Below are 18,389 nucleotides of genomic sequence, written 5' to 3'. Positions count from 1 at the left end.
GTGGACCATGGTGATGCTTTTATTGACAAAATTAACTGCAACCATGCAAATGTCTGCACTGAAAAAATATTGATTACATGTTCAAATTATTTTGCAGAATGGGTGAATAAGGATTTTGATTTAATAAGATTTACAATTAACCGGTTTAGGCAACGAGGCACTGCATTTTCTTTCATTATAATACAACAAAGGAGCTCAGACAATTAGCTTGATATGAATTATTTAGAGCTCAGATGTTCAAGTATGACTTCAAACAAGTGCCACCATGACTGTTTTCCCTCAACAACAAAAAAAATCAAGTCTTAATTTTTCATCCAAAAAAAGACAAAAAAAACCCCAAGAGAAATTTCAATTCATTTTCAAAAAGGCTTTAAATCAAAGGAAGAGAAATGGAAGCACTGGGGACACCAACATTACAGTCACCCTCCTGTCATATGTTCATTCTTCTCTTCTATTGTATTGTTATATATGGATTGCATTAATCATCTATACAAGTAATAAATGTGTAAAGGTGGTTTAAGTAAAGTAGCAGTCTATTTTTATAGAGAACAGTTGCTAGGTAAAGCAGAGCTGCAATAATTTTCTTTTGTAGTATATAAATAAAATGATTATTTGGTCATATTCTGTTAGAACCCCTAATTTTGTGGAAAGCTGGCTGGGCGTTCTCTCCTCTGCTCGAGGCTAGGTTAGTGTAAAACAGCACTGTAGCTTGGACAGGCCTGTTGGCTCTGGTGTGGACTGCGAGTTCTGAAAGGATGGATAGATAGCTCTGTTTAAAGTCTGTTTTGCCATGTGATTTTTTCCATTTGGGCACTAATAGCCCCCAAGCATAACTATGTCATCACTTATCGCAATGCATTATAGGGGATCGCCAGGGTTGGCAGTTGGGCAATATAGCGGATATTAGATTAATTTTATGTGAGAGCGAAGTGAGAGGAGCAATTTTGCCATGCTCTGTTGTGGAAGACAATAAAATTGGTCATTTAAAGAGGTGGATAACATTTCGAGGGTTTACAGCAGGAAAATCGGAATCTAAATCAGGCTTGGTGAGAAGGTAAGACATAAATGACAAGAACTCATACAACCTAGAGATTGACCAAGTCGACCACACTGTACGTCATCAAATCTCAATGCTGGATCAAAACATTTATAAATAAGTGATTAGTTAAATAAAACTTGATATCAGGAAACATTCCAAAAAAAAAAAAATTTTCTTCTTCAATTTATATAGTGCCTTTCTCAAAACCCAAGGTCGCTTGACAATTAAAGGGAAAAAAGTCCACCAGATAAAGGTCAGGATGTCATTCCAATGGTGTAGCAGCCACAGTCTCACCAAAAGGCGCACAAAAACAAGTCCCACACCGCCAGCACAGCCACCGCTGGGCAACATCACTTGGAACACCAAGCCATGGATCCACAAAGCGAGCACAGACGCACCGCCACGCAGAGCGCTGGTATGTCCCAAACCACCTGCACAGCCGATGTGACGCCACCGAGCAACATCGCTCGGAACATCACGCCAAGCACTAAAGCACCGCCGCACAGAGTGTTGGACAAACACGATGTTAAAATGAGCAACGAGCTCACTGCAGTCCGTAGCTAGCAGCACAGGCATCACTCACGGTGAACCAAGGCCTGGAGGGAACCGATGCCCAAAACTGGGTCCGGAGCTACACCACAACCGGCAGACAAAAACACTCAGACAAAAACAAACAAAAACTACACAAACATAAAATAAATAAAAAAACTCTTTTTATAAATCTTTGGAAACCCGCTGACCTGCTGTGTCATGTTCAGTCTAAATGCATTTACTTCAATAAATGCCACTAGTGAGGTACACTGAACATTATACATACCCGAAAGAGAACCCTTGGTGGTTTGGGGAGTTTTATCGGTCCGACAGGCTCGTTCGGCTGCCGAGTGCTTCGGTACATTGAGGGGTAAAGGCCGAAGAATACTTTTGTTTTACAGGCTTTGGAATATCGCTAGTTTCAGATGATTAACAAACAGTGTTGATTGTTATAATCTTCTATAACCGAAGGTCATTCCACAGACCATGGAAATATTGCTAGGTCACAGTTTAAGTACATCTTTTTCCTCACCAGAGAAATGTAAGCTACAAACACTTGTCCATTTCGATTCAGTTCAAAGGTTTTCACTGCGGATTAAACTTGCAACTGGCAGCTGAGAAAAGCTCAGATTAGGTGTTCTCTTTGTTGTGGAGAGACAGTAAGGCACACAGCAATTCACTTTAGGCATGGTTAAAACCGGTTAGACAGAACAATGCAGTGTTTAACAAAGGCGAAAGTAAACAATATAGCGGCGCCGACCCTGGGTATCGCCCATAACGCATTGCGGTAAACAAGCGATGACGTAGTCATGGGTTAGGGTTATTGCTTGTGTTGTAAGTTCCACCCCCAAATGGTTGAGATGGACAAACTAACACCACACACCTATTTCATGCTGCTATAAACAAGAAGAACTCAACAAAAGATTTCGACTGGGATACCTCCACCACCACCAAGTCAGACATTTGACCTTGCCGTGACCTTGACCATGTTCCAAAATCAGTTCATCTGCTGGTTACAACAATAACTCTGTATAAATCTTAGATTCAACCACTGATGCGCTAACAGAGGGATAGAAGGACAACCCAAAAATACAGTGCACAGCACAAGTTTTGCTCATAAGTATGTAAGTGGTGAGTTTAGGACCCGTCATACCTGGTCGTGATACTGGGTACTGGCGCTGACCCCTGTGCAGGGTACGGGCATGGCACCAGGTCTCTCCAAGGGGCAGCTGGGCTCAGGGAAAGGCAAGGAAGAGGGTGCAGTGCCTGCATGGTGATGGTGGTGATGGTGAAAGTGATGGGAGTGGCCATGCGCATGCTGAGATCCAGGCTGTGGGGGGCCATGCTGCTGCACCGGCCCAGCCTGCATGCACCCTGAGTGAGTGTGATTCAGGGTGAGGTGCCCTGATGAGGGGCCACTGCATGGAGAGTGCTGAGGGCAACATGATGGCAGTCTGGGCATCGCAACACTGCCACTCTCACCAGATGAACCTCTCCTATTGTCTTCTGATGCAAAAACAAAATACAACATAAAATATTATTTATCAGTGTTCTGTTATTTAGACGCATCAAAGGAGTTTCTTTTGGCACTGTGCATCATGATTATGTCAGCCAAATCGTCTGAAAGAGGTGTGGCTACTATACCTGTCCAGCACACACGAGACATGCCTCCTTAATTACAAGATTACCAGTCCAGTGAAAGAGACATATGGTGCAGGGACTGATTTACTTATAGTCCAGTAAAGGTGGTGTGAACAATGCTCCTGACTGGTACACTGGTTACACCTCTTTTAATGGACTGACAGGCACCAATGGGCATAGAGGCCACACCCTCTACAATGTTCAAGTGCAGGTAGCATGCCCTCTGCACTTGTGCCTCTCAGTGAAGCTGTTGCCTTCATTTTTCATTTAAAGGCTAATTTAAGTCCAGCAAATCCCAACATGCCCCATTTTATGCACTAGACCAGGGCTTTTCAAAGTGTGGGGTGCGCCTCCCCTAGGGGGCGCCAGAGTTCTTCGGGGGGGCACAACGTGAGGAAAAATAAACCAGAATAAGTTACTATTGCGGACTTTTAGCAAACTTCAGCTAGCCTTTGCCGGAGACAAAATGGACCGATTTTTAGTACCTAAAGCTACAGTGAGTGAGGAGACAGAGTCTGGGCCAAGCAAAAAAAAAAAAACAGACCCTCCAGGATTTCGCGATGTTGTGATTTGCAAATTCAACCAATCCCCGCGAATTCAGGGCGGTGTTGCAATATCCAATCACCGCAACTTTCCCGCAAATTTGACCAATCATTGGCGTTGTCTTGAGGTGACGTCGACAAACTAACTTCCGCCTTACTTCCGTGTATACATTCAAGAGAAGCAGCATGCGCGCAGTGTTGCCAGACTGGGTGGTTTCAAGTGCATTTTGGCGGGTTTTGAACATATTTTGGACTGGAAAACGTCAGCAGTATTTGGCAACACTGTGTGCGAGTCAGTGTTTATGTAGGCTTAAATTCTGTTGCTGAAAGTGTGTTATGTTTACAGTGAAGGACTGTGTGCACTTTACATTATTTTTTTTTTACTTAATACAAGAAATTAATGGATGCCAACATTTTTGCCAAAATGGTATTTTATTTTCCATTGTTTAGGCAGCTTCAGCATCATACTGTGAGATTCTGTTCAAATTGTTTTTTTTCTTCTATGAAGCCTGAGCCATTTATTTTATTAGTTTATAATTACAGTTTAATTTAGTCTTCAGGAGAGACTGCCTGCACACAGTACTAGTATTAATAGTTTTTTTTCTTACATGAAAGCTGAGGCATTTATATTATATTTTAAGGTAACTTCATGTTGTGCTGTGAGGTTCTATGCACTTTAACTTTTGAACCAACAGGTGCAGTTGGATAAGTAAAGCCTATTTTTCTGCATTTTTTGTAGTCCTGGTAATCTTTTATATATTGGTAAAGTTGTTTATAGGACCATTTCTCAGGGTCTGTTTTTTAAATCAACAGTTTTTCAGTAATAACTTTAACATTTAACATATCACTCAATTTTAATCACAAAAAGACAAAATCGCAACAATTTCTCGCAACTTTCACTTCCTCCCGCAATGTAATCGCAACAAAAACCTAAAAAACACCGCAACTTTCATCGCAATTTTTTGGAAACCCCCCCGCAACAATCACAAAAAAGGCCCACGAAATCCTGGGGGGACTGAAAAAAGAAGGAAGTATGACCACAATTACTTAAAGTTTGTATTTTCATGGACTGGATCTGAAGATGCTCCACTGCCACAGTGTGTTGTCTGCCAAGAGGTGCTAGCTAACGATGCTATGAGATGTTTAAAATGTGTAAAAAAAGATATTTTAAAAAGCACAGATGTTTAAAATGTGTAAAAGAAAAAAATGTGTACAACCACCATTTTTTAAAAATACAAATGGAACATTAAGTATAGCAACAACAAAAATTGTAAGGGGGGGGGGGGGGGGGGGGGGGGGCGCTGTTGTTTATTTGCTCTCTGTGGGGGGGCTGACTCTCCCACACTTTGAAAACCCCTGCACTAGACTAAGTTGATGTGACCCACCATACAGAATCTAAATAGCACACTGTCCAGCTTCTCCTCACCTTCCATAGGGGTGGTGGTGTTGCTGGGCCCTGGGGCCCCACTGTGGACCTCCATCGTGCTGTCAGGGGCCACAGCAGGGCAGCTCGTGGAGGGGCCTGGGGCATCCTGGGAGGGCTCTGAGGTAGAGGCAAGGAGAGAGGAAGCAGAGGAGGAGGAGCTGGCAGGCTGCAAGTGCACACTGTCAGAAGTGGTTGGCACAACTGAAAGATCTGAGGAGATACCCAAATACATGCACGCACACAAAAACATACACAATGAGAGAAAGCGTGGATACGAGTTCCAAATCAGATGCCTGTCTTTAAATTGCCAATCTGTTTATGAAATCTTGTGTGCGCGTGCATGTTGGACTTGCATCAATGGCCAGGGACCCCAGGAGGATTGCTGCTGATTAACATTCCACAGTGAGCATTCCATTTGCTTTTCATATTCGCAAATGCATTTCTCCTCCACGAAAGAAATGCAAATGCAGTCAAATCTTTAAGTGCTACGTTTCTTCCCTCCCATCGGCCTGCTTTCACCACTCCCTCCCCCAACACACTTTCAACTGGCAATCAAATCTGAGTGACTGTAAATTAGTTTTCTTTTATTAACCTTAAGATCATATGGCTGAATAAGCGCACACACACGCACCTTCATCCAGAGTGGCAGCTTAATTGGTTTCAATAGCACAGCTCATTCTGGCTCAGAGAGCACAGGCAGCTTATATAACAGACAGACTTCATTATGCTGCCTGCGAATGAAATTAGTAATATGCACAGATACAAACAGGGAACAAAGAAACCTTTAGCGGCAGCAAACATTACTTCAGCTGCTGAGGCTATTTATACTTTATACAAAGATACAGATAAATAAATCTTTATTAATGATGTCTACTTGCAAGTAGCTTACAGTGCAGGAATAGTCATGACTGAAGAACACTACTTTTGCCAAACTCATTTCTGCTCCCACACACACACACCCTATATGACAGGGAGAGATGTGCTCTTGTGCTCACTCATCCATCACTCCAAAATACACCCTAGTGTTTCAGTCAGGTGGTTTTTCTGTTGTGGCACAGGGACACTTCGTCAACCAGTCGACGTCTTTTATTACTGTTCCAAATAACATTAATGTTTTAACTGGCTATATATGATCCAGTGTCCTTACCATCCTCATCTACAGTGAGGTCCACTACCTCACTGGCACTCTGTCTGAGGGGCTGGATGACCGTGGAGAGACGATGGCGCCCTCGGCCCTCCTGAGCCCGACTTTGAGAGCAACTCGGCCCCCAGTGCATTCTGCCATGACCCCCAACTGACCGCGGCCTGGTGCACACACAAACAGAGCAAACATCACATAAGTCAGCGAACAATCAAAGTGCAATCACCAATGCCTTAGTCACAGATAAGCCCATCACATAATACTCTGAACAATAAATTCACAAGACCACGAAATAATTAAAAAGTAGTGCTTGATAAAGTTTGTGATCCCTTTAGAATTTGCTATATTTTTGCATAAATATGACCTAAAACATCAGATTTTCACACAAGTCCTAAAATAGATCAAGACAACCTAACTAAACAAATATTACACTTGGTCATTTATTTATTAAGGAAAATGAACCAATAATACCCATTAGTGACTGGCAAAAGTATGTGAGCCTTTGCTTTCAGTATTTGGTGTGACCCCCTTGTGCAGCAATAACTGCAACTAAACGTTTCCGGTAACTGTTGATCAGTCCTGCATACCGGCTTGGAGGAATTTTAGCCCATTCCTCCGTACAGAACAGCTTCAACTCTGGGATGTTGGTGGGTTTCCTCGCATGAACTGCTCACATGACATTTCTCTTGGGTGGTGTTTACATTAGACCGTATCCGTCTTGTTTTCGTCGCGGATGCACTGTCCGTACACATTAAAACGCTGGGAAACGACTCCACAGGCGGAACAACTTGAATCCGCCAGGGCCCACGTATTCAACCCAGTTCGTATCTGATCCGGTGCTGTGTAAACATTGAGGAACGAGGAAACGCAGTGCTGAGCTCTAGCTGACGTCGTCATTGGACAACGTCACTGTGACATCCACCTTCCTGATTCACTGGCGTTGGGATCACACACACAGCGGCTCAGTCCCGAATCACTGCTCGTGCGCTTCACTCGCGCGCTCTGTGAGCTGCGCAGGGCCGGAGTGCGCACCCTCCAGAGGGCACTCGCTGTTCAGGGCGGAGTGATTTGGAGGGCAGGAGGAAGCGCTGAGCCGCACTGAGGTTTATTTACACATTTCAACTTATTTACCTCCTTCAGGCGCTTAAACTCAGTGAGAACATGAACATCACAGCCAGGTGTGTTTATCTGCTGGAGAAGGTGTTCGCTTGCCATCCTTCCACTTGCAAGTGGTGAGTGACTTGCGCATGCCCGATATGCACTGGGATCATGTGACGTGCCGTCTAATTAGTCATGTGATTAGCGTATCCGTGTATTGGCGTTGCTGTGTGCACGCGAATCGTGTATTGGCGTTGCTGTGTGCACGCGAATCGTTGTAAAAACGTTAATCTGATGATCCGCTGATACGGTCTAATGTAAACACCACCTTGGATTGAGGTCAGGACTTTGTCTTGGCCATTTCAAAACATTAACTTTGTCTTTAACCATTCTTTGTGAAAATGACTTGTGCGCTTAGGGTCGTTGTCTTGCTGCATGACCCACTTTCTCTTGAGATTCAGTTCTCAGACAGGTGTTCTGATATTTTCCTTTAGAAATTGCTGGAATAATTCAGAATTCATTGTTCCATCAGTGACGGCAAGCTGGCCAGGGCCAGATGCAACAAAACAGTTCCAGATCATGATACTACCACCTCCATGTTTTACAGATGGGATAAGGTTCTTATGCTGGAATGCAGTGTTTCCTTTATCCAAATACAGCACTTGTTTAAACCAAAAAGTTCTATTTTGGTCTCATCCAGCCACGATTTTTCCAATAAGCTTCTGGCTTGTCCACATGCTTTTTATCAAACTGTAGTCAGGCAGCCATTTTTTTTTTGGAGAGCAGTGGCTTTCTCCTTGCAACCCTGCCATGCACACCATCATTGTTGCTCAGTGTTCTCCTGATGGTGGACTCAAACATTAAAATTAGCCAAATGTGAGAAAGGTCTTTAGTTGCTTAGAACAGGGGTTCTCAACTTTTTCTACTCTAAGGCCCACCTATTCATACTTGTAATGAGTCGGGGCCCATTAAAAAAAGATCCCCAATTATTTTGGCTCATCTATTCTATTAGAATCTAATAATCTATTGTAAAGTGTATTAATGGGATGTGACATCACTCCCTGTTACTGATGGGAGCCCAGGAATTAAATAAATGCAGTAAAAACAAAACTTTTTAATTGCAGGTATTGTATTAAACTGAATGGATGTGCCAGAAGCCAACATAAAACCATGCATGCAGGGCATTCTCACTCAAAAGGGATTCATGATCTAAAAGTGGAGTCTGGTCCATTAACACAAGAACTTATTGCCATGTTTGTGTAAGTCATTAAAACCAAGAAATACACTCAAAAGAAGTGGATATAGAAACCACTCAATGGGATTAGATCCTTAGACATTAACAAAGAAGGGTTTTTCCTATGACTTGGAAAATTATCCATCTGTTGAGGTCCCAAATATCTCAAACTACCTGGTGCTGCAGACATCGTTCTGCACAAACAAATGAAAACCTGGAAGAGCATGGAGAAGTACAACTTTTTATATGTGGCTGGGTTAAAGATCTGGGGATCACGACACTACAAGATAGACGGCGGTAGACGGATCTAAGTGCAGGAAGACTGTTTATTAGCAGGCGGGATATTTACAAAAACGAAAGCAAAATCATAAAACAGAGCATTTAAACAGCGTTATAAGCATGGCTAGAAACAAACGTGATGATACTTTGCAAAGCCTCCATGAAAACAGCATCCGTATTTGTGCCTGCTGATTGCACTCAAATCAGTATCAGGTGTTTCCCATAACAACCGGGTCCCAAGCGTATGCACAACGCACTCCGTAAGTGAGCGTGGCCGCATGAGCTGCGTCAGACTCAAGTGCGTGAAGGCATCACAGTCGAGTGTTCCCGTGCTGTAGGGCCACAGCTTTTAGCTCACGTGGATATCGCCATGCATCGCCGCCAAATTGGCTTATTTTCATCGATAACCATCATAAAGCATCGTGAGCTGTAGTGTGACCGTAGCTTAATGAGGCAGCTGTGATGTCGGATGCAACCCAGCAATTGTACCCTACTACGAGTAAAAATTAGCTGCTTCAACTTGGGGTGGGGGGGGTGGAAGGAGGATATCGCAGCCCACTAGAGGGTGCTTCGCGGCCCACTGGTTGAGAAACACTGGCTTAGAAGGTACCCCGGGTTCCTTTGAGACCTTGCAAACCTTGCTCTTGGAATGATCTTTTGCCCATTCCTCAAGGGAAAACTGCTCCAAATCCTTCAAGTTAGATGGGTTGTGATGGTGTACAGCAATCTTCAAGTTATGCCACAGATTCTCAACTGGATTAAGGTCTGGGCTTTGATGAGGCCATTCTAAGACGTATGTTTCCCTTTAAACCACTCCAGTGTAGCTTTAGTGGTATGTTTAGGGTCATTGTCCTGCTCGACCGTGAACCTTCATCCCAGTCTCAAACCTCTGGCTGACTCAAGCATCTTTTCCTCCAGAATTACCCTGTATTTAGTGCCATCCATCTTTCCTTCAGTCCTGACCAGCTTTCCTGTCCCTGCAGATGAAAAACATCCCTACAGCATGATGCTGCCACCACCATGCTTCACTGTAGGAATGCTGTTCTCAGGGTATTGGGTTTGCACCACACATGGCATTTCCCATGATGGCCAAAAAGTTCAGTTTTTGTCTCATTTGACTAGAGAATCTTCTTCCATGTGTTTAGGGAATCTGCCACATGCTGTTGGGCAAACTCCAAATGTGATTTTTTTAAGCAATGACTTTTCTGGCCACTCTTCCATCAAGCCCTGTTCTGTGGAGTGTACGGCTTAAAGTGGTCCTATGGACAGATACTCCCATCTCCACCATGGATCTTTGCAGCTCCTTCAGTGTTATCTTTGGTGTCTTTGTTGCATCTCTGATTAATGCCCTCCTTGCCCAGTCTGAGTTTTGGTGGGCGGCCTTCTCTTCAGGTTTGTAGTGATGTCATATTCTTCCCATTTTGCTATAATGGATTTAATGGTGCTCCCTGGGATATTCAAAGTTTGGGATATTTTTTAATAACCCAACCCTGATCTATACTTCTACACAACTGTGTCTCTGACCTGTTTGGAGGCTCCTTGGTTTCATAGTGTTGCAGAGTCAGGGTCCTTCTAGAATAGGTTGATTTATACAGACATCATGTGACACTTTGATTGCACACAGGTGGCTCTTAATCTACTAATTATGTGACTTATGATGTGAATTGGTTGGACCAGCTCTTATTTAGGGGTTTCACACGAAAGGGGGTGAATACCTATGCACACACCAGATTTGTTTTTTTTCCATCCTAATTATTGTTTGTCTCACAATAAAACAACAATGTGCACCTTTAAAGTGGTAGACATGTTGTGTAAATCAAATGGTGTTAACCCCCCAAAAATCAATTTTAATTCCAGCTTGTAATGCGACAAAACAGGACAAAACACCAAAGGGAATGAATACTTTTGCAACACACTATCAAGTCTCTTTACTGTGCTTAATTGTTATTAAGTGTGGTGTATGCTTGGGTGGTATCCATTTTGTCCATACTTTCATACTGTACCAACATTTCACTGGGGTACACAGTTATGGCGGTATTTGTCTCATTCTCATTATCTCTAGCTGCTTTATCCTGTTCTACAGGGTCGCAGGCAAGCTGGAGCCTATCCCAGCTGACTACGGGTGAAAGGCGGGGTACACCCTGGACAAGTCGCCAGGTCATCACAGGGCTGACACATAGACACAGACAACCATTCACACTCACATTCACACCTACGCTCAATTTAGAGTCACCAGTTAACCTAACCTGCATGTCTTTGGACTGTGGGGGAAACCGGAGCACCCAGAGGAAACCCACGCGGACACAGGGAGAACATGCAAACTCCACACAGAAAGGCCCTCGCCGGCCACGGGGCTCGAACCTGGACCTTCTTGCTGTGAGGTGACAGCGCTAACCACTACACCACCGTGCTTCGTAATATTGGATAATTTTCCTCAATAAATAAATGGCCAAGTATATATTTCTGCCTCATTTGTTTAATTGGGTTCTATTTATCTACTTTTAGGACTTGTGTGAAAATGTTGGTTTGGGTCACATTTATGCAGAAATATATATAAATAAATTCTAAAGGGATGATAAACTTTCAAGCACCACTGTATACAAATGTCCTTGGAATACATAATTATTTATATTTTGTCATTGTATCTTCCCATTATTAAACATAATCGACTACTTGAAATGTTAAGCCGAGGTAAAGTTAGCCATCTGGCAGACATGAGACTGTAACTGACTCATTAATATAGCTTTAACTGTGCTTGCTACTGTGGTAGCATATGAATTCAACTCTAATTGCATCTTTGTTCATATTTAGCATTAAAACTTGAGTTATGAATGTGAAAAAGTAATTCAGAGGTTTTTACATGTAAATTATAAAACATCACTCACAATGTAAAAGAAATGCCTGTTGATAATGCTCCCATTTTTGACAGATATGGACAAAATATTATCATGACATGGATAATTTCATATCTTGAAGTGATATACATCACTATATATTAAGTTTCCTCTCACAGTGATGAAACATTATCTTTACAAAATAACTGCATTCATTCATGACTGCTTTTTGATAATTCTGTGAACAAAACATCAGTGAAAAGCAGTTCCTTTTCTTTTTTGATTTGGAAGAGTCACTGAACAAAACTCACAAATAGAATAAGAAAAACACTGTCATAATGGGAACAAGATGAGCACAAAATATAAAAAGTAAAAATTAAAGCTTTCAACTTGTTAAACATTCAGCTTCAGGTTTCACAAATCCAGTCGACAGTACCACCGCCCATTTTAGGTACAAGTTCCTCATTTTTTACTTGGGCTGATGCCTGGTCTGTGTCAGTGTTGTGGGAAATTTCACTCCGTCACACTCCTCTCTGCTAGTTTTTGCTACAGCACACTGATGGTAGCTCCTAGCTCTGACAGTGATGTAAATCAGCTGCTGAAAACTGCCATTTTCAACATTGGTGATCTACACAATATAGGAAATTATAATCCATAAAGGCCACTTTTTCGATGGAATAAAAACACGTATTCTATTCCCTTCTAGCAGGGTTCATTCATTTGGTTTGATAGCATGCAATATTGTTCGCATCACACTTATCCTGTGTGTATTGCATTACCCAATGGAGAATGAGCGTTGAATATGGTTTACAATACTGCATGGTTGTCAAGACAACATGACACACGGCAGAGCTGATGCAAATATCCAATGAGAAATTTTTCTGCTGTGCAAGCGCAGAAGCATTTTTTTATTCACCGGGAAAGAGAAAGACGCACTGAACACCCGAAAGGCTACCAAAACTTCATTCGATATTCTTCATGCATATTTACAAGAGAAAAACATACCAACGGACATTGAAAAACTGGGAGAGAGTATGTATAATAATATTGGCTGGCTTTTTTTCATGGTATACAAGATGTATTCCATTCAGCTAGCATGATATTGAACGAGTCGAAGACGAGTTCAGTATCATGCTAGCTGAATGGAATATAATCAGATATACCATGAAAAAAAGCCAGCTAATATATTATTTAAATATCTATCAATAAACATGATGAAATCGATCGCCATATAACAGCCCTAGCTGGAATTATCAGACAGAATGTAAAGCCTAGTGAAACCGAAACCTGTGGCAAAGACAAACTAGTACTGTAAAGACAAACCCAGCTAATTTCTGTCACCTCAGAGAAAACATCCATGTATATACTGCTTCACTGTGGAAGTGCGTTAATGTGGCCGGCGTTTTGATTTGCATAATGTTTATTAAGCAGCACAGCCACTATCAGTGAGTGTGAATGATGTTTCCGTTTGCCCCGAGGGTATCTTAATACATCTTCAAAGCACACTACTCCGTGACTGACAATGGATTAAAATTCCACAGGAAGGAAGGGGGGGGGGGATAACAAAAAAACTTGCATTAATTCATGAGGCATCATGGCAATTGTCCAAAATTCCCACTTAATTGGGATTAATTCTGCAGAGACTGTGGAAATTGAGTAGAAGTGCATGGGGACTGAATCCATAGGAATGGCCCAGCAGCACTAGCTGCCGTAAAGCAGGGCATTGCGGGAAGCAGAGAACAGAGGTGTTACTCAGGAAGGGCTTCAGGGGCTTCATGCTCCATGTCTGGAGACCTGCAAATCTCCCTGCCTCCCAACCCTCCCACCTAGACCCTTAACCTCAGGTTGCATCATTAAAACATCAAAACAAAATGATTACCAACAAGTGCACAGGGCCTCGGGGAGGCGCCACGAGACCACCAGCGTGTGCGTGCATGCGATATGTAAAACAGCAGCCTGCTGAAACCAGGTCTTATTTCCACTGTGCACACACACAACCACATGTCCAAGCTGAACTGTAATCCTCCATAAACACTAAAATTAAATTTGAGCAACATGCACTCAATATGGTCAAAACAGTCAGTTGAAAAAGCTGCTCAATAAACATCTCCAGCACTGAGTGAAACCTCCCCAAGCATTCTGTAATAAGACAGCCTTCTTCAAAATTCTGACTTGTACATAATACGGAAATCAAGACACAAAGGAGGGCCATGGAATTTAAAAAAAAAAAAAAAAAAAAAAAAGTGTACAGACAATCTTTTGTGATGATATAAAAGTGCTTATTATAAGGTTAGGAAGAGCATCACTCTGCAGATACTAAGACAGACGAGCTCTCTGCTCAACATCACTGCAGCGTTGCTAAGATCCCAGGGAGAGGGCACTGCCTCCTGGGAGGAGTTTCTAATTACCCACAAGTAGGCCAGGGATTATTTTGTAAATACCTGTTTACCACTTTGGTCTTCTGAGACCTTGGTGAAAGTGGAAAACTGTAAACACAGGCACTGGGGGAGCTTCCTAGGTGCCTGCGTGGTAGGAACACCACCCGGATACCTTTTATTGGTTGTTCATGAATTCTTAGGGTTAGTTAGTGGGAGGCGTTTAAATTAATTAAAAAAAAAAAAAAAAAGTCATGGACTGAGTGGCTGCCGTCCAAGAAAGAAGACCCTGCTCCAAAACAGACACCTTCAAGCTCGACTGAAATTTGCAGCTGACCACAGGGACAAAGAACAAGCCTTCTGGAGGAAAGCTTTATCGTCATATAAGACAAAGGAGGAGGAATTTAACCACAATGACCAGAGGATCACTGTACCAACTATTAAGCATGGTGGTGGTAGCTTCATGATCTGGGGTTGTTTTGCTGGTCATGGAACTGGTGCACTGCACAAAATGGATGGAATAATGGAGAACAACCTCAGAATTCCTAAATATCACCTCAAACCATCAGCTAGATGGTTGAAACTTTGACACAACCGGGTGTTCCATGAGGACAATGGCCCAAAAGCCATCAAAGCTGGATGTGGAATGGATAAAGCAGGCTACCATTAAGCTTAAAACAAGTCCCGACCTCAACCCTATCGAAGATATGTGGTCTGCGCTTAAAAGCCAACAAACTTAAATCGAACTCTACCAATTCTGCCAAACAGAGTGGTCAAATATCCAAGCAGAATTCTGCCAGAAGCTTGTTGATGGCCATCAAGTGTCTGGGGTGCCCGTGACCCCAGACATTTGATTTAATTATTATTATTTTTTTTCCATCAAAGTTGCATTTTGTGGCTTCAAAGCTAAGTTTTAGTGCCGTTTCTAGAACACATCATCAAGAAAATGTGGAAGAAACAGTAATAATGGAACAGCCGGTTTCTAAGCTACCTAAAACTAGCAATGGTAACTATTTTTTGTTATATAATGTACTCAGGCTGCCAGTCAGTGTGTGACCCCCCCCCCCCTTTGAAAAATCCTAGCTACGCCCCTGGTGCCTTGCAAAAGTATTCATCCCCCTTGGTGTTCATCCTGTTTTGTCGCATTACAAGCTGGAATTAAAATGGATTTTTGGGGGATTAGCACCATTTGATTTACACAACATGCCTACCACTTTAAAGGTGCAAAGTGTTATTTTTTTTATTGAGACACAAACAATAAGATGAAAAAACAAACCTGGAGTGTGCATAGGTATTCACCCCCCCCAAAGTCAATACCTTGCAGAGCCACCTTTTACTACAATTACAGCTGCAAGTCTCTTGGGGTATGTCTCTATAAGTTAGCACATCTAGCCACTGGAATTTTTGCCCATTCCTCAAGGCAAAACTGCTCCAAATCCTTCAAGTTAGATAGGTTGTGATGGTGTACAGCAATCTTCAAGTTATGCCACAGATTCTCAACTGGATTAAGGTCTGGGCTTTGATGAGGCCATTCTAAGACACATGTTTCCCTTTAAACCACTCCAGTGTAGCTTTAGTGGTATGTTTAGGGTCATTGTCCTGCTCGACCGTGAACCTTCATCCCAGTCTCAAACCTCTGGCTGACTCAAGCAGGTTTTCCTCCAGAATTGCCCTGTATTTAGTGCCATCCATCTTTCCTTCAGTCCTGACCAGCTTTCCTGTCCCTGCAGATGAAAAACATCCCCACAGCATGATGCTGCCACCACCATGCTTCACTGTAGGAATGCTGTTCTCAGGGTATTGGGTTTGCACCACACATGGCATTTCCCATGATGGCCAAAAAGTTCAGTTTTTGTCTCATTTGACTAGAGAATCTTCTTCCATGTGTTTAGGGAATCTGCCACATGCTGTTGGGCAAACTCCAAATGTGATTTTTTTTAAGCAATGACTTTTCTGGCCACTCTTCCATCAAGCCCTGTTCTGTGGAGTGTACGGCTTAAAGTGGTCCTATGGACAGATACTCCCATCTCCACCATGGATCTTTGCAGCTCCTTCAGTGTTATCTTTGGTGTCTTTGTTGCATCTCTGATTAATGCCCTCCTTGCCCAGTCTGAGTTTTGGTGGGCGGCCTTCTCTTCAGGTTTGTAGTGATGTCATATTCTTCCCATTTTGCTATAATGGATTTAATGGTGCTCCCTGGGATATTCAAAGTTTGGGATATTTTTTTAATAACCCAACCCTGATCTATACTTCTACACAACTGTGTCTCCGACCTGTTTGGAGGCTCCTTGGGTTCACAGTGTTGCAGAGTCAGGGTCCTTCTAGAATAGGTCGATTTATACAGACATCATGTGACACTTTGATTGCACACAGGTGGCTCTTAATCTACTAATTATGTGACTTATGATGTGAATTGGTTGGACCAGCTCTTATTTAGGGGTTTCACATGAAAGGGGGTGAATACCTATGCACACACCAGATTTGTTTTTTTTTTCCATCTTAATTATTGTTTGTCTCACAATAAAACAACAATGTGCACCTTTAAAGTGGTAGACATGTTGTGTAAATCAAATGGTGCTAACCCCCCAAAAATCCATTTTAATTCCAGCTTGTAATGCGACAAAACAGGACAAAACACCAAAGGGAATGAATACTTTTGCAACACACTATCAAGTCTCTTTACTGTGCTTAATTGTTTTTAAGTGTGGTGTATGCTTGGGTGGTATCCATTTTGTCCATACTTTCATACTGTACCAACATTTCACTGGGGTACACAGTTATGGTGGTATTTGTCTCATTCTCATTATCTGTAGCTGCTTTATCCTGTTCTACAGGGTCGCAGGCAAGCTGGAGCCTATCCCAGCTGACTACGGGTGAAAGGCGGGGTACACCCTGGACAAGTCGCCAAGTCATCACAGGGCTGACACAGACAACCATTCACACTCATTCACACCTACGGTCAATTTAGGTGGTGTTTACATTAGACCGTATCAGCGGATCATCAGATTAACGTTTTTAAAGGAACAGTCCACCGTACTTCCATAATGAAATATGCTCTTATCTGAATTGAGACGAGCTGCTCCGAGCTTTGCGCGACCTCCCAGTCAGTCAGACGCAGTCAGACGCGCCGTCACTCCTGTTAGCAATGTAGCTAGGCTCAGTATGGCCAATGGTATTTTTTGGGGCTGTAGTTAGATGCGACCAAACTCTTCCGCGTTTTTCCTGTTTACATAGGTTTATATGACCAGTGATATGAAACAAGTTCAGTTACACAAATTGAAACGTAGCGATTTTCTATGCTATGGAAAGTCCGCACTATAATGACAGGCGTACTAACACCTTCTGCGCGCTTCAGCAGCGCATTGATATGGAGCTCAGATATCAATGCGCTGCCGAAGCGCGCAGAAGGTGTTAGTACGCCTGTCATTATAGTGCGGACTTTCCATAGCATAGAAAATCGCTACGTTTCAATTTGTGTAACTGAACTTGTTTCATATCACTGGTCATATAAACCTATGTAAACAGGAAAAACGCGGAAGAGTTTGGTCGCATCTAACTACAGCCCCAAAAAATACCATTGGCCACACTGAGCCTAGCTACATTGCTAACAGGAGTGACAGCGCGTCTGACTGCGTCTGACTGACTGGGAGGTCGCGCAAAGCTCGGACAGGTACGGAGCAGCTCGTCTCAATTCAGATAAGAGCATATTTCATTATGGAAGTACGGTGGACTGTTCCTTTAAAACGATTCGCGTGCACACAGCAACGCCAATACACGATTCGCGTGCACACAGCAACGCCAATACACGGATACGCTAATCACATGACTAATTAGACGGCACGCAAGTTGAAATGTGTCAGTGCGGCTCAGCGCTTCCTCCTCAGCGGCTGCGCTCCAAATCACTCCGCCCTGAACAGTGAGTGCCCTCTGGAGGGTGTGCACTCCGGCCCTGCGCAGCTCACAGAGCGCGCGAGTGAAGTGCACGAGCAGTGATTCGGGACTGAGCCGCTGTGTGTGTGATCCCAGTGCATATCGGGCATGCGCAAGTCACTCACCACTTGCAAGTGGAAGGATGGCAAGCCTAAAGACAATCATAACTACACAATGGGCAGTATTTGCATCTTACCATGAACAACATTAAGAATGACAAAGCAAAGCATTATATTCATACTTTTATACTCTTTAATGAAAAACAAAAAGGTGATACAAGGCGGAAACAATAGCAGGAAGTGAAGTCCGCGCCGTTTTT

The 18,389-nt window shown here is 42.9% G+C and overlaps 1 protein-coding gene across 4 annotated transcripts in view; it reads right to left on the bottom strand.

Annotated features, from left to right (window-relative positions):
• Positions 1-18,389, bottom strand: part of rnf111 (ring finger protein 111) — a 126,551-nt gene that overhangs the window by 13,350 nt on the left and 94,812 nt on the right. For 2 of the 4 annotated variants that reach the window (XM_060911839.1, XM_060911841.1), the window contains exons 4-6: positions 6,327-6,484; positions 5,180-5,389; positions 2,724-3,076 (exon numbers count right to left, since the gene is read on the bottom strand). In XM_060911839.1, the coding sequence (XP_060767822.1) occupies positions 2,724-3,076; positions 5,180-5,389; positions 6,327-6,484 (721 nt within the window). The remainder of the gene's footprint in view (positions 1-2,723; positions 3,077-5,179; positions 5,390-6,326; positions 6,485-18,389) is intronic. The other 2 variants (XM_060911840.1, XM_060911843.1) reach the window with 1 other exon arrangement.

The sequence above is a fragment of the Neoarius graeffei genome, chromosome 27, assembly GCF_027579695.1.
Source record: "Neoarius graeffei isolate fNeoGra1 chromosome 27, fNeoGra1.pri, whole genome shotgun sequence".
NCBI classification, from domain to species: Eukaryota; Metazoa; Chordata; class Actinopteri; order Siluriformes; family Ariidae; genus Neoarius; species Neoarius graeffei.
Note: the sequence above shows the minus strand (reverse complement) of the source record. Positions and strands in the feature narration are given on the sequence as shown.